General features: G+C 49.1%; 1 protein-coding gene across 4 annotated transcripts in view; it reads right to left on the reverse strand.

The window, feature by feature from the left end:
• The window catches only part of DNAH10 (dynein axonemal heavy chain 10), a 134,711-nt gene that overhangs the window by 63,958 nt on the left and 48,436 nt on the right, over nt 1-22,317 (reverse strand). For all 4 annotated transcript variants that reach the window (XM_047697233.1, XM_047697234.1, XM_047697235.1 and 1 more), the window contains 11 exons: nt 20,137-20,348; nt 17,550-17,703; nt 15,905-16,138; nt 14,411-14,533; nt 11,705-11,938; nt 9,354-9,577; nt 5,447-5,716; nt 5,148-5,331; nt 3,630-3,764; nt 2,424-2,576; nt 368-556 (listed from right to left, as the gene is read on the reverse strand). In XM_047697233.1, coding sequence (XP_047553189.1) covers nt 368-556; nt 2,424-2,576; nt 3,630-3,764; nt 5,148-5,331; nt 5,447-5,716; nt 9,354-9,577; nt 11,705-11,938; nt 14,411-14,533; nt 15,905-16,138; nt 17,550-17,703; nt 20,137-20,348 — 2,112 coding nt within the window. The remainder of the gene's footprint in view (nt 1-367; nt 557-2,423; nt 2,577-3,629; nt 3,765-5,147; nt 5,332-5,446; nt 5,717-9,353; nt 9,578-11,704; nt 11,939-14,410; nt 14,534-15,904; nt 16,139-17,549; nt 17,704-20,136; nt 20,349-22,317) is intronic.

Here is a 22,317-nt window from a genome sequence, read left to right on the forward strand (position 1 = left end):
GAACATCTGATGGAATCCAGATAAAGCTTGTACCTGAGCTGACAGCACTGTGCCCTTGTCACTCTGACAGCCTGCCTTGGAGGGTGTAAGATGTCATCGTGGGGGGGGGGGCTGGGGGAGGGGCAGGTAGAACTCTGCACTACTGCAGCCACTTCTGGGGAGTCAGATGACTTGTAAATAAGACTTGCGGTTTTAAAAAGGCACAGGAGAAGAGAGACAAAGTTTAAAAAAAAAAAAGAAAGAAAGAAAGAACGAACGAACGAAAAAATTAAGCCACACAGAATGCAAACTTCCCAAGTGCCTGGTCTGAGTGCAGAGCCAGGGCCGTGGGAGGGTCGGGCCGAGCCCGGCACTAAGGAGGCCTCACCTTGGCCCAGAGGAAGCCCTCAGAGAAGAGCATGATCTCACAGATCTGCTGCAGGTCGGGCACGATCACCACCACGGGCCTGAAGAGGGCCTTCACTGACTCGGGCAGCTCCGTGCGGCCCGCGTAGCCTGGGTTCATGGTGATGAAGATGCCCATCTTCGGGTCCAGGGAGATCTCCTGCCCTTCAAACTGGAGGACGGTTGGAAAGGAAGAGGTTTACCACCGGGGACGGGGGGCCGGGGGCACCACGGGGCTGTTCGTCTCCATGGGTCTGCGGCAGAGGCCACCGTCTGACTCCCTTCCGTTTCCAGGAGTTAAACGCAGCGTCCTCGTGCTTCTGACCCGAGTGTTCTAGGGGGCGAGCCCTGCACGCCCCCACCCAACTCCGATCCAAGCCAGGGTCTGCGCGCTGCTTGACAAGTGGCCGATGCGGGGCAGGAGAGCAGCCTGGGGCTGTCCCAGATGCTCCTTTATTTTGACTTTCTTTAGCCAGTTTCACCTGTCCCCATTTCTTTCTCTAAGAGTTTACTATTTTGTTTTTTTCACTGGTTCACCAGATAGCAAAAAGATAGAAAACGGTGTTTTTATGAGGCACAGACTGCCTCAGTGACAAGAGGGCCACCCAGCAGGTCGCTGATGCTCCCCAAGGAAGGAGGCCACTGTCCTGTCTGCCAAGCCCACAATGAGACCACCCTCACCCGCTCCCTGATATCCATGTGGGGCCTCGATTGCCTTCTGGAGATGATGGACTGGCCTGTTCTTAAAACCACAGCTTCTAGAGACGCCTGGGGGGGCTCAGTCAGTTAAGCGTCTGCCTTCAGCTCAGGTCATGATCCCAGAATCCTGGGATCAAGTCCCATATTGGGCTCCTTGCTCAGCAGGAAGGCTGCTTCTCCTTCTGCCTGCATCTCCCCCTACTTGTGCTCTCTCTTTCTGACAAATAAATAAAATCTTAAAAAAAAAAAAAAAAAAGCTTCTAGAAACCTGAATGCACTGCAGGTTCGATTTCCTTCTCTCAGAAGCAGTAAGCACGGCCCTAAAATAGTTCAGAAGAACCCATTAAAAGAACACTCACCCAAAGCCTTTATGGGAATCCTAAAAATGTTTAATGGGATCGAGATTACATTATCTCTTAACAGTGAGCCGCACTGAGGCCTGGGAGAAAAGCAGGCAGGACACCAGGGCCACGGAGTCACCCGCAAGCCAGTCCCCACCAGCCCAACCCAAATCTGCAGGCTGAACTTCTCCATGAGGCTGCTTAGGGCCTTGGAGGAAAAAAAGGCATTTTCAGGCACAAAGGAAGGAAGGACAGTTTCAGGCAGACAGGGACACATGTGGTGTGTCTGCAGGGTGAGTGGCATGAAGGTGACAAAATTCAGGGGTGGGGGGGCAGCAGAGCACGTTAGGGTCCAGGGGACCCCAGTGCAGGGACTTGGCCCAGCCACTCTGGTCCCTTTGGTCAGAGAACCCACTTCTGGGCTATCTAAATTATGTAATAAGATCGTGTTTCTCCAAATTCTGATCTGGCCTCCTCAGCTGTAACTTAATAGTCTTATCAGCTCGGGTCTACATATACGTCCTCGGAGGGACACAGATCGGAGGGCACTAAAAACTTCTCAAATCTGCCTCTTCATTAAAAATGCTGCTCGTTTTAATCCCCTAACTTGACGAGGCAGGAAGGCAAAATTTTGTGCTTGTGTGATAACAGCTATCAAAAGACATTCTGCCTGAATGGACCACTAATCCTGAATGCTGCCTCGTTCTCAAACTTGGGAAGTGACCCAGAATATTTTTTTCCTTTAATGGAGGCTCCATCCATCCCTTGAGAACGCTGCCTCACCTGTCCATAGCTACTACTACTTCTCTGTCTGGAATTCACTTGACGTTCTAGAACACTGCCGTCCCTGATTCTCCAAGAGGCTGATAATCTGGGGGAAACCCAACCATCTTGATTTGAAAGCAAAAATCTGTCGAATTGTCATCTGAGATTTCTAAGGTCACGCAGCCGAACTTCCAGCCTGGAGAACGTGACGGGGCAGCCCTCCCTCGTGCCCACCTGGAACGTGGTGAGCTGGTGGATCAGGGCATTTCGGATCGTCTGGATCTGAGACGAGATGACTGACAGCACAGACGCGTCGATGCGGTTAAACTCATCAAAGCAGCCCCAAGCCCCACACTGGGCGAGGCCAGAGAAAATCTTCCCAATGGCCTAGCGTGAATGGGGCGGGGGGAAAAAAAAAGCACAAGGGCAATTTTCATCTTCAAAATCGCACATGATGGGGCACCTGGGTGGCTCAGTCATTAAGCATCTGCCTGGGCTCAGGTCATGGTCCCAGGGTCCTGGGATTGAGCCCCCCGTCGGGCTCCCTGCTCAGTGGGAAGCCTGCTGCTCCCTCTCCTGCTCCCCTGCTTGTGTTTCCTCTCTCTGTCAAATAAGTAAAATCTTAAATAAATAATAAAATGAAATGAAATGAAATCGCACATGAGACATTTACAGATAAATTGCCTAAATTAAAACAGAGAGTGAACATCAGGTTGGCAGAGAGGCAGCCAGCCAACCGCCCCACTCATGGATCTTTCTGGCAAGACTGGTGGGACCCTCATGGGCCAACCCTCCCATTCACAGGACTTTACAAATTTAAGGATTTTCATAGAAAACTCCAGGGTTCTGGCTCCTCTTGAAATACTGGAAAATCGGGGCACCTGGGTGGCTCAGTGGGTTAAATCCTCTGCCTTCAGCTCAGGTCATGATCCCAGGGTTCTGGGATCGAGCCCCGCATCGGGCTCTCTGCTCAGCAGGGAGCCTGCTTCCCTTCCTCTCTCTCTCTGCCTCTCTGCCTACTTGTGATCTCTGGCTGTCAAATAAATAAATAAAATCTAAAGAAGGAAGGAAGATAGATAGAGAGACTGGAAAATCAAGCCGCAGCAGGTCCATCTTCCCCAGTGGTAATGCCTAACCACAGTTAGGAAGTGGTGCCCCCCAGCTGAAGCTGTGCCCTGCCGCCGGCCTTGGCCTCACCTCACTCCTCAGCGCCCCTACTGTCTGCACCTGCCGTTGTCCTCACTTACTGTACCTAGGCGGCTCTGGTGACTTTTTGGTTTGCGACCTTTGCTCTACATGCTGCTGACACCGCAGACAGGGGTGAGTTCTGAGACTGAGGGTGGAAGGTTTCTTCTCTGTGCACTCTCCTCCCAGCGGTCTCCAGAAGAGTGTGGGCCGCAGTGCCTCCCCCCACGTCCCGCGTTCAGCTCTCCGCCGTACCTTGTAGTCCATGCCTTCCCCACAGTTGGTCACAACACAGAGCAAGCCCAGGGCTTTGGCCAGGTCCTTGGTGGTCTCAGTCTTGCCGGTACCTGCTGGGCCCGCAGGGGCGCCCCCCAGGTACATGGACAGCGCCTGTGAAGGAGCCAAATAAAGCCTATGTGGTCTGAGTCACATAAGGAAACAGGTGGCGTTTCCCAAACCCTGACAATATATGCGTGGTACACACGTGACAATGGACATGTCCACACTCACCTTTCCTGACAGTCGCTATTTTGTTAACATTTCTGTTTTTCCATTGACCTCTACCGCTCCCTCCCCTCCCCCGCCCCATGCTGTGATACAGGGACCAGTATACCAAGGACTAAGCGACACGCCAGAACGGGTGCCGACCCTGAGGACGAGGCCCCAGTCGTTCCCAGAGACGAGGCCCATGCACACACGTACATCTGTGCCATACAGGGTTAGCCCTCCCCACGGAAAGTTCCGGCCCTGTGTCTCCAGATTCTAGGAGTTGATCTCAAAGCCCATGGAATGTCCTGAGAACCCTGACGTCGGGCCACGTGCCATCACCTTGACTTCCTGGAGGGGCTGGAAGCTAAAGTCGGCCGCGCAAGCCATCGGTCGTTTCTGCATGACCAGTCCCCTCTGGAACCCCCACACCTGCATCCCCGGCGAGCTTGCCACGTGGTAAAGCCTGCTGCCCGCGGCCACACGGCCACCGCAAGGGAGAGTGCCGTCTGCACGAGGACACCGCGACCGGGAAGTGCAGGCCCCAGCCTGCTCCCCCCACCCACCTCCTGCTGCGGGTTCTGACCTGTATCCCTTTGCTAGGATAAACCACAGTTAGGACCGCGTGAGTTCTGTGAGCCCTTTCAGCAAACTGGCAAGCCTGAGGGCTGAGTTAGGAGCCACCTGAACCGGCAGCGGCCCCATCCCAGAAGGTGGCAGGTACGTCCTGCTCCGAGTTTAAATGCGTTTACGGATTTTGAACAGTGATGTCCTTTGCTCCCGGCACTGGTTTCCTGGGGCTGCCCTTGGAGATTCCCACCAAGTGGGGGCTGAAAACACCAGAAATGCATTTGTTCACGGCACTGAGGGCCAGGAGTCTGAAGTCGAGCTGTTGGCAAGGCAGCGCTCCCTCCAAAGCTTCGAGGGGGGGGGGTTCTTGGCTCTGGTGGCTTGGCTCTTGGCTTCCCTGGCATGGGGCCACCTCGCTCCAACCCCTGCCCCCAACTTAATGTCACCTTTCCTGTCTCTCTGCATCCTCTTCTCACAGGGACACCAGTCAGAAGATCTGGGGACCCTAATCCCAGATGTTCCCAATCCTTCCCTAATTAAATGGACAAAGAGCGTATTTCCAAAGAAGGTCACATCGTGAGGTTCAGAGAGGACATGACTCGGGAAGGAGGGACACCAGTCAACCCAGTGCGGTGCCTGCAGGCAACCCAATCACACTTGGAGAGCAATCCAGAACCAGGGACCACTGGTAAGCGCGCGGTCTGGGTGGCCAGTCACCTGCGTGAGAGTCAGGTAGATGCGGTCCGTGAGTGGTGTGATGACCAGCCTCCCGTTCAGACCCATGTACTCGTAGCCATAGCTGAAGGTGCCCGTGCACTGCCGGATGTTCAGCTCGTCCGGCTCCCGGTCCCAGTAGAACCGCAGCTGACTCTCCCACTCAAACTCCTGGGCCTCGAGAATGCTGGAAGGGGAGGGGAGAGGAGGGGAGAGGCGGGAGAGGAGGTCAGAGAAACTGCGAGGCCACGCGGGGCAGGAAACACATGCTGTGACACACCGGGGCCCCCGGGGGTCCCTACCTGCTTCTTATGAAAGAGTCAACTATGTCCCTAGCGTGCACATCGATGATGAGGGCCGTGTTGTATTTCTTTCTGTCGTTTTTGCTCAATGGCATGGTGATCCGAGTGACCAGCTCGTCGATCTGCCGGTGCATTTTCTTGCCATACTCCTTCATGGCCTGCTTCTTCCCTTTCTGCACTTCGTGGAAGACGTCCTCCACCTCCCAGGTCCACCACACCTGGCAGGCGGCCAGCACCACCATCCCCTGGTACAGGAGCATCCAGTCGACCCTAAAGGAGAAAGCATGCCTGTTCAAGATCTTTCTCCAGGGACTGGCGCCGGACGACAGTCCCCGTAAGAATGGGTTTCTTTTATCTGGAATAGGGGAGGCCCAGGGAGGGCTCGAGGTCAGCAAATGGCAGTAACTCTCCCAGCTGGACGGGAAAACGGCAGGCTGACGGCACACACACGTGAGAACGTTCGAGAGGACGATGTAGGAAGATGCTAGGTCCCTTTTAAAATATGCCTGGACAGGTTTGCAGAGGGACCAAACACTATGGGCAAGAATAAGAATGTTTACATTTTTATTTATTTTTATTTTTTTAAAAGATTTTATTTATTTGACAGAGAGATCACGAGTAGGCAGAGAGTCAGGCAGAGAGAGAGGAGGAAGCAGGTTCCCTGCGGAGCAGAGAGCCCAATGTGGGGCTCGATCCCAGGACCCTGGGACCATGACCTGAGCTGAAGGCAGAGGCTTTAACCCACTGAGCCACCCAGGCGCCCTACATTTTTAAATTCCAACAAATTTCATCATCTCAGACCACCCCACCCATTTGGCTATTACAGCTTCCTGGGTGTTACTATTCTTTTCTCTCCCACACATGCCTGATCAAAGTGACACACACATAGGGGGAGAAGGGGCTGTGGTGGCTGTTCCTCCAAAAATGCCAGCAGACAAAACAGGGTACTCTGCACCTTGACTGTCCCACTTCAAAATTCTAGGCAGCAAGTCTCTGGGTCAGAGGATATAGGGTAACCCAATCTTTAAAAGGTGCGTGGTACTCTGGAGTCTGAGGCTGCTGCAGTTGCCTTACTCATGTCTAGTTAAGCTTCTTCCAGTTCCTTCGCCAACACAAATAATACTGCAGGAAACATCCCTCTACACCATTTGGCAATGTCTGGAGAGGTTTTTGGTTGTCCAAGCTGGGGGGTGGGGGGGTGGCAGGGGCTGAAAATGTGCTAACCATCCCCCAAGTCACTCTGGTCTCCCACAGCAAAGCATTATCCAGCCCCAAATGTCAGCACGGCTGAAGTGGACAAACCCGGCTCTCCATCTAACCTAAGGAGTCAGAGTTGCTTCTAGGCTTGCCGGACAGAATCCCAAAAAGCAAAACAACCAGGCCTAAGTGGAGAGCACTCTTTGAGTAGATTATTTTAATAGAAACGATCAAATTACTTTTAAAGGTTGTAGCAATCCTTACCCCACCGCAATGCATAGCCCTGCCCTTCTCACCACATGCTCTCCAGCACTAGGTATTATCGCTTTTTAAATTTTTTTGCCATTCTGAAAGGGGTGGGGGACAGTATCTAATCTGCTAATTTGCAGACCCCCAAGACTAACAACGCTCTCCCCTTTTCATATTTTTATTCGCCATTTGGATTTCCTCCACAGAGATACTAATTTCCAAAGCTGAGAAGTGCCCTGAAATACACTTAGGGCAAGGTTTTGTTTTTTGGTTTTGGTTTTCTTTGTTTTTCTATATACTTGAAAAATAATGGACCCAGAACTCTAAGTTCCAATCCAGGAAAAAGGACCATGAATTATGAGCCATTAACTTGATGACACACAATTAATGGCAAAATAAATTTAAAAGGGCATTTAAAACCATGAAAAGATTAGGCTTTGCCATCTTGTTTTAAAGCTGTCTGGTGTCCCCTAAAAACCTACATACTATTTATGGTTGTGATCCTTACACACTAGAGAGAGATAATGAAGGTGATGAGAGCTCTAGGAAGTCAGAAATCAGGAGAAGCAGAAGCAAACTTGACCAGAGAAAATAAAGTGACTCAGAGCAGAGCTTAGAAAGAACATGACGTCGTCTGGCAAATCCCAGGACACTGGGTGCTTTCTGCCACTGCGTACCCCTGGCCCGTCTTCTCGGTGATGCCAAAACGTGTCTGTTCAAACAAACCATTATGTTCATTTCAACGACTCCCACCTTTTGTTAGACACAACAGTGGTCCTGTGAGGAGGAGGGACATTTGGGGAGGAGGGGGTGCCACAGACACTTTGGGGAGCCTTCCCTTACTCCGTCTCCTACCGACCACACCCTGCAACACACAGCGATCCCCCAGCAAAGCGGTAGTTACGATGTAGCTGAAACTGGCGTTGGTGTAAAATTCATCTGATCTGGGAGCATGAAGGAGACCAGAACACGCAGCAATCGCTACTCCCGGGGCCCCGCGATTTATCGATCCAGTTAGCTTTTGGAAGAGCATCCAACACACAATTAGCTCAGAGCAGGAGCCTGATAAACAACGGTTCAGTCCATGAATATAACTGATAATGTGCCAGACACACCTCCCCGTCCACGAGAGTTCACGGTCAAATATTCAAGAATTCTGCAGGCTGGCATTCAGACCACTTGCCATTATTCCACTGGAGACCCTAAAATCAGCCGGGGTGGGAGTCCTTCCACCATGAGCACCAGTGAACTCTCTGAGCCAAAGCTTTCTTTTTTTCCTTTTTTCAGAAAGCCAATTGACCCACACACCACTGAGATCTGGATGTACCTGACTACAGAAGGACACAAACCAATCCTTACGGTACCTAAAAATAAAGAAGGATCCCAATCATCCCAATTCAAGGCTATTCTCTAATAAGTTACAGAACTGGATGTTTCCAGTGCATGAAATCAAAAAGGCAGCATGTAAAATCAAAAGGGTAGCAATCTGAAAAGAATAATGGAGGTTCTGTGTCTGGATAAAGGCCCCGCCGAGTTTCCTCCTGGGAATCCCACCTAACCCGGATAGAACTCGTCATCCGAAGATGCTTTATGTAGTTTGCAGCCAAGCGTGTGCAGTAAAGCCAGCCCTCCTCGCCGGGAGAAGCAGGCATGGCTCAGGCTCAGCTTGATGCCTAGATGCTTCTCGGGCCACAAAAATCAAGGCACGATTGAAATCGCTTACTATTTTAGAACTTTACTCCTTTACCCACACACAGAGGAACCCTCCCCAGTACCGGGTTTCTGTTGGGTCACCGGGTCAGTGGTTGGCTCAAAATCCCCAGGGAGGGGGTGCCTGGGTGGCTCAGTCTTGTAAGCCTCTGCCTTCAGCTCAGGTCATGATCTCAGGGTCCTGGGATCGAGCCCCGCATCGGGCTCCCTGCTCAGCAGGAAGCCTGCTTCTCCCTCTCCCACTCCCCCTGTTTGTGTTCCCTCTCTCACTGTCTCTCGTTGTCAAATAAATAAAATCTTAAAAAAAAAAAGACTCCCCGGGGAGGGGCTTATAAAATACACAGAGGGACCCACCCCCAGAGTTTCTGGATGGAGATTTGGGGGAGGGCCCCCAGGCATTTGCATTTCTAACAAGCTCCCTGGGGCGAGGGGCCTGATGCTGCTGGTCCAGATACCACCACCACCTTTTGCAAAGTCCTGAATTTGTCTACGGCCGTACCACTGTGAACACGCCTGATCTCGTCAGATCTCAGAAGCTAAGCGGGGTCGAGCCTGGTTAGTACTTGGATGGGAGAAGTCCTGAATTAGGTGATCCTTGAAAGACAAACAATGCATGGACCAGCTTAACTACTGCAAGGAAAGAAAACTTCATTCAGAACATCACCTGGTCTACTCCAAGCCCCAAGTATTCATTCATCCATTAGGATTATTTGTATGAGAAAGCGACCTGCATTCCCAGTCTCGATCCTACCTGCTTCTGTCTTCACAGTATCTAAAGATAGCCTCTTTGGTGATCAGTCGGTTGGTCCTCCGCATTTCGTTCAACACGGCCGTCATCCAGTCCTCCACGCGCCCCTCAGCCCGGATGACCTTGCGGAACTCCATGACCTCTCCTTCTGCTGAGATCATGGCAGACACCAGCTTCTCTCCATTCTCCCCATCCTGAAACCTCAGCAGAGCGATGTTGTCATACATCTGCAACACAGTGTGACATCCGCCTGGTGACACAGACCTTGGCCGCACAGGGGAGCCACCAGGACGCGAACACAGAACAGGGGCCCATGCCGGGCACCCACATCTACCCCTCACTGTGCAAAGGTCTGTCTGAGGTTAAAAAGCAAGAAAGAAAAAGAAGACGTGCTCCCTGCCCACACCTGGGGTTCTAGGGCATTCGCAGGTGGGGAGAGGGGTCTGGGCGGAGGAGACACAGGGCAGCCTGGTGATTCAACACCGTGGGGCTGACGAGTTCAACATGTGCTGGGATCCCCCTATGGCCCTTCTGGGTGACCTGGGGCACGCTGCGGCTTCTCTCTCGGCCCAAAATAGACATAATTGTGGCACTTCCAAGATGAGGTTGGAAGGGTCAAATCAAACAACGTGTGAGAGAGGCCGCCAGCACATAAAACACTGGCCATCTGTTGCCAATCGTCACTGATATTGGTCAGAATGCTGTTCAGAAAAATGAGTCTTTCAGGACCCAGGATATAAGACAAGGCACTCTACAGAGCAGAGAGGAGAAGCGAGGACAACAGGCTTTAAAGGGTAAAACCAGAGGTTTGCAAAAGGGGGCTACGGGTAAATGAAGTACTTCTAACACATATTTTCCTAGAACAGTCAAATATCTGTTCGTGAGAGCAGGAATGAAATATAAAACTCCCCTTTGAGAAAGGAACACCTGCGACCCAAGACGTGAATTGTAGCTTAAGAAGGACATCAGCATTAACTAAAGGGAAAGTATGGAGCTCTGTGCTCGATCCCAAACGCTTTGGAAGAAAGGCATATTTCTTCTACGACCCTGATTTCAAACCACACGATTTGGCCCCCAGGGAGGCATGAGGCAATGTCAGGAGAGAGTTCTGGTCTTAACTGGAGAGCGATGCTCCTCGCTTCTAGTGGGTAGAGGCCAGGGATGCCAGAGAGTGTCCCCGGCCCCCAACACACACATGCACACACACAGCAGCATCCGGCCCAACTCGCGACACTGTCAAGACTGGGAGCCCCTGCCCCAGGCGGATACTAAACATAGAGCTTTGACCTGCTCCTCGAAGATTCCTTCTGGCCATGCTCTGGCTGGATATCACCAGAGATATCACCAGAGACAGTTCTCTTGCTGCTCAGTATTGTTCACAGATATGCACACGTTTGTGTCCAAGGATGCAAACTGGAAGGAATCCCAACCAAATCCTGATAGTGGCTGCCTCCCGAAAGGGGAGGGGGAGCTGTGATAGGGAGGGGGGCAAAGAGTGTGGCAACCCTATAGCTTTGTTTCACAAAGAGAGAGGGAGAGAAGCAAGGGAGAGAGGGAGGGAGAGACGGAGAGAGTGGCAGGCAGAAGGAGAAACAGGCCCCCTGCTGAGCAGAGAGCCTGGCATGGGACTCGATCCCAGGACCCTGAGATCATGATCTGAGCCAAGGCAGATGCTTAACCCACTGAGCCACCCAGGCGCCCCACAAACTCATTTACTCTTAATAACAACTCCACTGAAGCAGATAAGTCTTGGGGTTATCCCCACTTACAGATAAGAAACCAATGCCCAGGGGTGCCTGTGTGGCTCAGTTAAGTGGCTGCCTTCAGCGCAGGCATGATGTCGGAGTCCTGGGATCGAGCCCCATGCCAGGCTCTGCTCAGTGGGGAATCTGCTTCTCCCTCTCCCTCTGGCTGGCTCTCTCTCAAATAAATAAATAAAACTGAAGCAAAGAGAGAAAGAAAAAGAGGAAGGAAGCAAGGAAGGAAAGAAAGAAGGAAAGACCAAGTCCCAGAGAAGTTAGGTAACTAGTCAAAAGTCACACAGCAGGTCTGTGCGGAGCCAGGATTTGAACCCAGTCAACCTGGCTCCAGAGTCCACATGCTGAAGCCCCATCCAGTATCACCCTCTGCTTCCTAGTCTTTGTTTTTGGACTTTAGAAAAAGAGCAGCAAGTAACAATGGAATCTTTGTATAGTTTCAGACTCCGCGGATTTCATCGATTGATGTTTCCAGTCAAAGCCCAGCAGCGTCTCCCAGCACTGGGCCTCGGGGAATTAGCCTCCCGTGCGGAGACCTGGGACGGAACAATGTGGGCAGCCGCTCCGGGGTGCGGGCGTGGAGTCACAGGGGCCCACCTTGATCATGTGCTCCTGGACGCAGAGCGGGTCACTGTTCCCCAGGATGCTAAGCAGCTCGTCGTCGGAAATGAAGAAGAACCTGGGGAAAGCATTTCTCTTGGAGTCTAAGTAGTCGTTCAAGCTCTTCTGGCATTTCTCCAGCCCCTCGCTGATGTGCTGCAAGTCGGCCAGGCGGTTGGGGGCCTCACAGCATCTCTTGATCACCGGGTCCTTCAAGGTCTCGGCCATGATCTGGATGAGGGCAAGAGGGGACACTCATAACCAACACGAGCCCAAACCAGAGCCTTTTCGGGGGGGCCAACGCAGCCTTAGGGTCCCTAGCACCTCCCAGTGTGCTGGAGATAATTTACTTATTTCTGATGTTAATCTGTTCACCCTCGCATTAGAAGGTCAGCCCTTGGGGGCAACTGGGTGGCTCAGTGGGTTAAGCCTCTGCCTTCAGCTCAGGTCATGGTCGCAGGATCCCGGGATCGAGCCCCTCATCGGGCTCCCTGCTCAGTGGGGAGCTTGCTTCCCCCCCTCTCTCTCTGCCTACTTGTGATCTCTGTCAAATAAATAAATAAAATCTTTAAAAAGTCAGCCTTTGGGGTGGTGATTTTTAACCTCTCTGGCTCACTGAGGTGCCCCGGGGGCCAGCAACAGTGTCCGCACGTGGAAGGCCCTCAGTCACCCTTCCCGGGGTGAATGAAGCCAGAAGCTCCACTCTGGGCCACAAGTGTGTCCCGGGACTGTCCCTCCAGCCCTCTTCACCACAGTGGCACACAGAGGGGATGGTGAGGGAAATGTCCCCAACATCCAACAACAGGAACCTGGGTCCGTCAGTGGCTGAAAGTGATCCTTTCCATGTTTATGCATAGTGATACGTGCCAAAGTCATTAATTTTTTTTTAATCATCACTGGGGTAAGAATGATACTACCTTGTGGAATATTTACTTATAATTCTTATTTATATGTTTACACAGGAATAAACAAATTCTGGAAAGATGGCTATTGACCTATCAAAATGGTTGTCTAGGGTGTGAGATTATAGGTGTTTTTTTTATCTTTTTAATAGTTTCTTAATTCAGGGCACCTGGGTGGCTCAGTGGGTTAAAGCCTCTGCCTTTGGCTCAGGTCATGATTCCAGGGTCCTGGGATCGAGCCCCGCATCGGGCTCTCTGCTCAGCAGGGAGCCTGCTTCCTCCTCTCTCTCTGCCTGCCTCTGCCTACTTGTGATCTCTGTCAAATAAATAAATAAAATCTTTTAAAAAAATTTTAATTCTTCAATAATAAATATCCATTGTATGATTTTAAGTTTAAAAAAAAGAGCTTACGCAAATGATAAGGAAATATTATCAGCTCTAATGGATAATGGAGACCCAAATGCAAACCAGCCCCTCTAACGAGAGAGAGCACGACACCACTGAGGCCCCCCAGCTTCCAGGGCAGGTGGCTCCGGGTTAGGACCCTCGCCCCACTAATGGTCAAGGGCAGCGATGACCGGCGCAACCCCTTCCGGGAAGGACTTTAAAACGGGCAATACTCCTTCATGGGCAATTTACTTTCCACCAGTGTCTCATGAAATATTCATCGTAAATGTGGAACAGGCAGGAGGCATGTGCCTGCACATGATTGATGAAAGCAAACAATTCCTCTTAGAACGAGAGGTTTCATTAGAGCAATCAACTAAAGTAATGTCCAGCCAGTCACTGCGATGTTTTATAAAGCCACCAGGATCTTTTCTCGGGTGTCATAATATGAAATACCTTTCTCATAATATTAAAAGAAAATTAGAAGAGGAAATTATATAAAGCATCACTGTCATTCTGTTTTTTAAACCCATGGGCACAGAAAAAAAAAAAAAGACTAAAGAAATATACATCACACTAAAGTGGTCACATCAAGGTCACGGAACTCTGGAAGATACTTTTTTTTTTTTCCGACCTTTCTACATTTTCAAAGCTTTTTAAGCACATATTACTTTTTTTTTAAGATTTTATTTATTTGACAGAGAGAGATCACAAGTAGGCAGAGAGGCAGGCACAGAGAGAGGGAAGCAGCCTCCCTGCTGAGCAGAGAGCCCGATGCAGGGATCGATCCCAGGACCCTGAGATCATGACCTGAGCCGAAGGCAGAAGCTTTGACCCACTGAGCCGTCCAGGCGCCCCAGCAAGTATTACTTTTATAATGAGAAATCAATATAAAAAAGTTTCAGTGCCATGTTCCAGTGGCTTGAAACCAAACAGAAATCTTAACAGATGAAGGTCCTATGTAAGGATTTAAAAATTCAGAATTAGGAGTGCCTGGACTGGTTCAGACAGTGAAGCGTGTAGCTGTTGATGCTGGGCCCTGAGTTCAAGCCCCATGTTGGGTGTGGAGATTACTTAAAAGGGAATAAATAAACTTAAAAAAATTCAGAAGCTACTTAATAGACAAAATACTACATGCGGGGTGGGGGGGTGCCTGGGTGCTCAGTGGGTTAAGCCTCTGCCTTTCACTCAGGTCATGGTCTCAGGGTCCTGGGATAGAGGCCCCCACCCCCCGCCGCACTGCTCAGTGGGGACCCTGCTTCCTCCTCTCTCTCACTGCCTGTCTCTCTGCCTACTGTGATCTCTGTCAAAAAATAAAAAAAAAATAAAAAAAAAAACACTACAAGCAGAAACATAAGTAAACGTATCCCAAATCACTGTCCTCTCACAACTAAAACAGAAGCCGGTCACTTGCCCTTTTAAATATTCTATCAATGTTGTCAAACTTCTTCGCCTCATCGGGAAGCTGTGAGCGGATATCTCCACCGATAAAAATGCTTTCAAGATACATCCATTTTCTCTGAACCAACATCCAAATCTGGAAATGCACAATGCAAAGTCAGCACAGATGTGGAGGGCAAACTCCCACCCTAAGACAGGACAGACGTGCAGCAGCGCAGGTCAAAAAACTTCCCCAGGCAAGACCACAGAGCGGGTGCGCACACTCTTTTCCAAATATACAAGAATGCTGGAGAAATCATAGCTAAGTATGTTAAGATACAAAGCCCCACACAAAAGCAAAAGAAAACTCTCTGCACCAGCCCAGAACCCGAAAGAAACTTCTGGTTGTAAGCAGGGTTGTGAGCCCTGTTACCCAGGGGAACAAAGGATAGAGCATTTAAAAAAAAAAAAAAAAACCCAGACAGGGGTGCCTGGGTGGCTCAGGTTGAGCGTGTGACTCTTGGTTTACAGCTCAGGGTGGTGAGATCGAGTCCCGTATCAGACTCTCTGCATAGACGGGAATCTGCTTGAAGATTCTCTCTCTCCCACTCCCTCCGTTCCTTCCCTCCTCTCTAAAATAAATAAATCTTAAAAATGAATAAAATGATTAATTTTACATTATGTAAATCTCACATCCATTTAAAAAAAATTTTTTTAATAATGAAGAAAAAGAAAACAGTGCTATATCCTACCTAATGAAAAGTAATGGACCCAAACAAGCAAGCAAAGGAAGACCGTGCTTGAGAGGGGTGAGGGCCCGGGCTGCCTCCCTAACTGGTGAACCAGGGCTGGTATCATCCCAGCCCAAACTCAAGTCTGTGGCCTAACAAGGCCCTTGCCCCTGATCTGGGGAGGGAAAAAGAAAGACAGCCACACAAAAATGGTGAGCTGGGCCTGGGTCACTCAGAGATGCCTGGACTAGAATTTCCCACGAGAAGAAAGCACCAAGCCACCTAATAATGTAAGACCTTGTTCAGCGCTGTCCACTATGACAGGCAGACTTGAATAAACTGCAGAAACCCTTGAAAAGTGAAACCAGCATAGGCAAAAACAGATCCCACACAGAGAAAAACCCACTACGGGGAAAGACAGTCTCTCACACTCACACACACACACACACACGGAGGAAATATGGAGAATAAATATGGAGAAATCTGAAAAGGGCTTTAAACATGTTTAAATTCTTCCATTTTGTAAAGGAGGTGACCGTACCCAGACAACAAGAGCAGGACAGTATCCAACAAGAACAGGGACAGAGGAAAGAGACCCAATGAAGAATCACGGAAGTTACAAACACATTGAAAACGTTGAAAAAACATTGAAATAAAACCTCAGGTTGACTCTCCCAATCATGCACACACATACCCCCACCCCCAAAATAAATCAAGCCAGAAAAAGCGTGTGGGAGGGTCCTCAGGGTCCGAGCACAAAATATTCTGGTGTGAAAGTGCTCTCCTACTTTCCTCACCTCAATGACTTCCCCGATGAGAGAAAGCGTTTTCTCCCATTTGTGAACCATCTGCAGAAAAGGCCCCACGAATCTGCTTCCCGAGATGCTTTGCAAGTTGAAAGTGTTGTCATCAAGGCTCTGGATGATCTCGTCGACAGACCCCAAGACATAACCTCGCTCCTGGGTGCCTTTGAAATACTTGACCACAGTAAACTTCATACTTTCCCACGTGTCCAGGATTTCCTTCACCGCCTGGTCGGGAAGACAAAAAAAGAGCAGTTTGGGCACAGACATGGGAAAAAAACCAGAACTCCCACCCAGTAGCAGCTTCCTGAGCTTGCCTTTGGTCAGCTGCTCAACCCAGAGCCTGGGGCAGTTTTCCAGGGAAGCAGACATTCCATCATGGCGACCCCAACACCAACTGACCGAGCACCAGCCAGGTGCCCGGTGAGCACGGTGTATACAGGATCGCCTTCCTGTCCGCAAAGCGCCCTAGCGAAGTAAGGACGACTATCCACAGTCTAGAGATGCCAACCGGATACCTGGAGACATGACTCAGCTAGGCCAGGTCACTCAGCCCCAGAACCAAGGTCTAGATTTCCTGGCCCCCCCTCCCTGCACACCTACATGATCCTGCCCGTGTTTGCCGCGAAACAACAGAATCCGATTACAAAGGAATATGCCCATTAATGATTGTATTTTCAAAAGCCAGCTGTATCGATATTTGTGTGTGTGCTATGTGCATGTGATCATGTGTGTGTGGTGTGTGCGTTTATGCACATGCATGTGTCCACGTATGTGTAGGCTATGTACACGGATGTGTGTTTAAACCTGTGTGTGACTATATGTATAGTACGTGTACATGTATATATGTCTGCGCATGCCTGTGTCTACATACTTTTAAGTATTAAAGGACATACACTGAAATGTTACTAATAATTACCTTCAGGTGATAGAATTTTTTTTAAGATTTTATTTTTTTATTTATTTGACAGAGATCACAAGTAGGCAGAGAGGCAGGCAGAGAGAGAGGAGGAAGCAGGCTCCCTGCTGAGCAGAGAGCCCAATGCGGGGCTATCCCAGGATCCTGGGATCACGACCTGAGCCGAAGGCAGAGGCTTTAATCCACTGAGCCACCCAGGCACCCCTGGGTGGTAGGATTTTAAGTGATTTATTTTCTCGATTTTCTCCCATGAGCATCCATGAATACATTTAATAAATGCGTTGGAAGAAAACTACAATTTAGAACAATAAAAAATATAACCAAGGCAGAAATCATATTTGTAAAGCAAATAATTCCTTATTACTCGAATACAATGAGTACTATAATGAATGTTTTCCCTTTGCATTAAAAAAAGTAAGTCTCCAGGGGAAGCCTGGGTGGCTCAGTTGGTTAGGCATCTGCCTTTGACTCAAGTCATGATCCCAGGGTCCTGGGATTGAGCCCCATGTTGGGCTCCGCGGGGAGCCTGCCTCTCCCTCTCCATCTGCCCCTTCCCACCACTCATGCTCACTCTCTCAAATAAATATGTGAAATCTTTTAAAAATAATAATAATTCTCTGGAAGTAATAGAAGACCCCATGTTAACTACACTGAAAGTAAATAAAATAAAAATAATTCTCTTCCTTTTCTCAACTGTTTTGTAACTAAAAACGGTCTTACTTTCTCAATGGCGATCTCCTTGACAGCGGCCATTACGATCTCGTTGAGCACATCCGTGTGTTTGTGAAGTTCCATAGCAAACATGTTTTCCAAGGTGAACGTCTCCGTCATTTCAAAAAATACGCCCGTTTTTTCCATAAGCTCTTTCCAATGCCTGAAAGTGCAGCCACGTTAAAAACCTTTATGCTTCCTGAACAGAGTGACGAATTTAATTATTCCCGCTTACACCCCAGGAACAAATCCCACTATAAATGAGGGCACCATTGGAATCACGTTTCCAGAGTTTTCCAAAAATGCCACCAGCTTCAAGAACCCAGGAAACTGCCTCCAGCAAGATACCCTCTTAGAGGTCTCGTCTTCATGACCATCGAAGGAAACAGGAGGCTTTTAACTTTTGGGAACCTACGTCCCTCAAGTAGCCTGAGGCCCAGGGGAGCAAAGGTCAGGCTTCTGCCCGCGGGGACTGCACTGACCGGGGGCACGACCGGGACACGACACAACAGATCCACACATTGAATAATCACCAGCGGTTCTGAGTGCCGAGAGCAAACCACAGAGTATAGAGACAGTACGACGGGGTCTGCCGTGGACGGGAGGGCGAGGGCAGGCCTCTGTGCGCACAGTCGCTCTGCCCGGAGCCCAATCCGGCCTTCTTTCAAGGTTCACATTTGACCTGCGGGTGGGCCTTTTTCAATAGTTCCATTTACATGGAATGCAGACAATAAAGCCGCTAAGTGTGGTGCTAGACCAGCTCCTAGAATGCAGGTAACCAGCATATAAGCTATAAGCACCAGATCACTGAATTTTTGGTAAAAATCTACCCCAAAAGGGGGTTCCAGAGTGGCTCGGTGATTGAGCATCTGATTCTTGATTTCAGCCCCAGTCATGCTCTCGGGGTCGTGGGACTGAGCCCCTTGTCAGGCTCGGAGCTCACACAGCGTCTGCTTGAAATTCTCTCCCTCTGCTCCTCCCCCCACTCCCATACTCTGTCTAAAACGAGTAAGATCTTTTTTTAAAAATTCACCAAAAGAAAAAAAAAAAAACCCACAAACCAGAAATGGCCAGAAAAGAGACTCTACTATTCCTCCTCCCCTATTCCCAGGCCTTGGCCAGGAGCTGATAGGAAGTAGGGGTGTCAAAGCCCAAGTGGGGGGTGAGGGGGACACAGGTGTTGCAGCATGGATAACACCAGCTCACCAGAGAGAAGGGGATTCCCTTTTCAGTTTCCCTCCACTCCTTTGATTACGTCAAGGAGAGAGAGTGTCCACTCCCTGCTGCCAGCCTGTAACACCTCCTTCCGGTCCGCGCTACACCCAGGGTAGGCCTCCCGCTAAGCGACAGGCAACCGCTTAAAAAATTAGAAAAATTTATCTCTAAAGATTTTTTTATTTATCTATTTCACAGACAGAGATCACAAGTAGGCAGAGAGGCAGGTGGAGAGGGAAGAGGAAGCAGGCTCCCCACTGAGCAGAAAGCCTGACGTGGGACTTGATCCCAGGACCTGAGATCATGCCCTGAGCCGAAGGCAGAGGCTTTAACCCACTGAGCCACCCAGGTGACCCTCTCATGTTTTTATTTTTATAATTGCTTTCTATTTAAGGCAAAATCTTTCCATTTCCCATTTATGGCTGTGGTGTGAATTCCTTCTTAGAACACATTCAAGTTAAAAAAAAAAAAAAAAAGCTGTTAGAAAAAAAATCAAGTTAATGACAGTATAAATGATTTTGGCGAGGACAGGACAAAAATGGTGAGAAGTGAGCTAAGTTTGGGAAACATTGGCTTATGGGCTCGAAAAGCGGAACTGTAGCTAGAAAATGCTTTGTTGCTGAACAGAATGACGTTGTCCTCTGACAACATCCCACGGCTCTCCGTCCGCCCGCTGGGAGAGACAATGAAGAGAGGAGTGTGGCAGGGAGAGAGTGAATCCTACTCATTCCTGTCCCCGTGCGGACGTGTCCTGATGATCCCAGACAAATGAGGAGTGTCTCTCCTCCATCCCACCCGCAGGACCTGTGACAAGTCACCTGTCACTGGGGGGCAAGTCCACATTAAAGATGCTATATGCGAAAAATACGGGCCAATGGCAACATACTTTTTTTCAAAGAAGAGCATAAAACATCACATGAGAAATGTTTCGTAGCGATTGCGTGTTGAAATGATAATGTTTTGTAGAGATTGGGTTAGTTAAAATACGTTACTAAAATTATTTTTACCTCTTTCTTTTAAAGCAGCTAATGGAAACATTTTAAATCAGTACCTGGGTCACGGATTTCTGCAAATACTGGTGGCACTGATCTAGATCCCCTACTGGTTTGTTTTTTGTTTTTTTTAAACGGTTCAAATGAAGCAAGCACAAACGCCCATTTACATCTGGTGGGTTTGTGCTTTTAAAAAAATAAGAGAATCCTTGTGGTTGACAATTGTCTAGAAAGTTCTCAAGGAAACAAGTCTGTAGAAATGTGACCTGCATCTTAAAATTTCAGTGGGGCTGTCGCGACTTTGGGCTTTGTCATCAGATCTCAGCAAGGACCTATTTTAGACTGAAGCTCCTCCCCGCTGTCTGAAGGGCTAACAGGACAAAACCAACCTGTCTCTCAGGGCTTCATGCTTCAAGTCAAGAAGTAAAGGAATCGAGTCTTTGAACGCCTTCATCTTTGCTTCTAAATGGTAGGCCACCGATAAGTTTCGGACCTGCCGGGGCAGCTTTCTGAGGGACTTGAGAAAACCGTCGATTCCTTCCTGGAGGAACTGAACATTCAGGTTGACCCAGAGGGTCTGGGACCATTCTGCTTTCGCAGCCTAGAAATGGGTGAGAAACAGTCCCATCAACAAGGCCCCTTTGACCCACGGGAGCCTGTACTCCATCCTTGGTCACGCTCCCCTTCTTTGCGAACCGGGGCGCCCATCTAGCTACGGGAACCTCAGCTTCACAAAAGGAAGTATGGATTACTGGCTCCAAAATACAAAACAAATTATTCCAACTTTTTCAAGGCCCGGCCAAAATAATGCAGTCTCTCAAGGTTGTGTGGAGTCCAAAAATACGTCTTCCTTGGCAGGGGAGAAAAGGGAGAATCAGTATCAGGCATCAATTAAGTCACAGAACATCTTCGTTCCTAAAGCCTGTATTTCATTCAGGCACGGTCATAATGTGCTTCTCTTTCCCAGTAAAAGCAGCTAAGTTTACAAAATCCTTATAATTTGGACGATCCTGCCGGATTAGCGTACACATGATCAGCATTTTGTGCTGGATTTCCTGATATTTAGCATATAAAGTACTACCTTATATAAAACTTACCATCTTGGAGAGTCTGCATTTGCAACCTGTGACCTCAAGGCTCAATGGGGTTATTTTGAGTCACGAAATGTATTTAACAGAAAATTGTGTTAATTGATGAAATATACAAATGGTTATCTTTTGACTTAGATATAAATGACATTAAGATATATTTATAGTTTTTCATTTTTTTCTTCATCTTCTGAAAAGATCTTAAAAGCTCAAACACATTTTTGGATTATTTTGAGATGACATTCACAAGTCATTAACTTTTCTTTGCAAAAATTTAATATGAGAAATGAATCAGAAAGAAACTAAAAGTATTTTTGGAGTTCCTACACCTAAACGTGCAGCCAGTCCATCATTAGTGGGCCTTTCTTCCTTCCACCCTCTGTTCCCCTCCCCTCTCTCACTGACACATTTGGAAAAACCTCAACTGTGATTAAATCCACTCCTTGGCATTTGTTCAGTGCTCAACGCCTATACCCGGACAGCCAACCATGATGGCTGAGGACACTCAACCTCATTCACTGGCCTCGGTCTAAATCCGAGGCCCTAATGCTGCCTTCCCTTGGGGCCCTGCTGCTGCCCCATTCTTTCCCATACCACCACCTCACCCCTACTTCATTATCCTCAACTGGCCACACCCCTCCTGCCCCTTGTCTTCTCTGCTGATCATCTTGCTACACACGTCTGAAGCAATCAGAACAGACCGTTCAACATCTCCCTCGGGAAGCACATCCGGGCATGTGCTCTGCCTTCCCCATATGACCCTACTACCTCCTACCCGACGCCACATGGCAACCCCACCCTTTCCCTCAGACTCAAGGACACCAGACATCATTCAAACAAGTCTCCCTTCTGTCTCCTATCACCATGTTTCCTCCTTCCTGGATCATTCCCATCACTAGGCAATTCCCATTTTTGTTTCTCCCATCATAAAAAAAATTATCCTGACCCCACGTCCCTTCCACCCAAATGCCACTCCTTTCTCTGCTTCCTTTTGCAACAAAACACATTGGGAAAGTTGCCTAGATTTGGAGCTTCTGATTCCGCTCTCCCCATTCTCTTTTTTCATCTTTTTTGGGGATTAATTGGCATATATAATTCGACATATTTAGACACACAATTTGCCACATTTGGGCATGTGTGCCCACCCATGAGGTCATCACCGCAGTCGAGATCGTGAACTCATTTGCGGCCCTTAAAAGTCTCCCCCTGACTCTCTGTAACTCCCCTCCCACCACACACATTGCCCTGCTTTCCGCCATGATAAATTCATCGGCATGTTCTAGAACTGTATGCAGATGGAATCATACAGGATGTGCTCTCCGGTATCTCAGCAAGACGATTTTGAGACCATCCACATCGTTGCCCTAGGACATCAATAGTTCAATCCTTTCTACGACTTTCTCGAATTCTGTGCGATGGACTGGCACAGTTTACCCAACCACTTGGTGGGGCGCTGGGTTGTTTCTAGTCTTGGGCTACCAC

The sequence above is a fragment of the Lutra lutra genome, chromosome 12 (assembly GCF_902655055.1).
Source record: "Lutra lutra chromosome 12, mLutLut1.2, whole genome shotgun sequence".
Classification (NCBI taxonomy): Eukaryota; Metazoa; Chordata; class Mammalia; order Carnivora; family Mustelidae; genus Lutra; species Lutra lutra.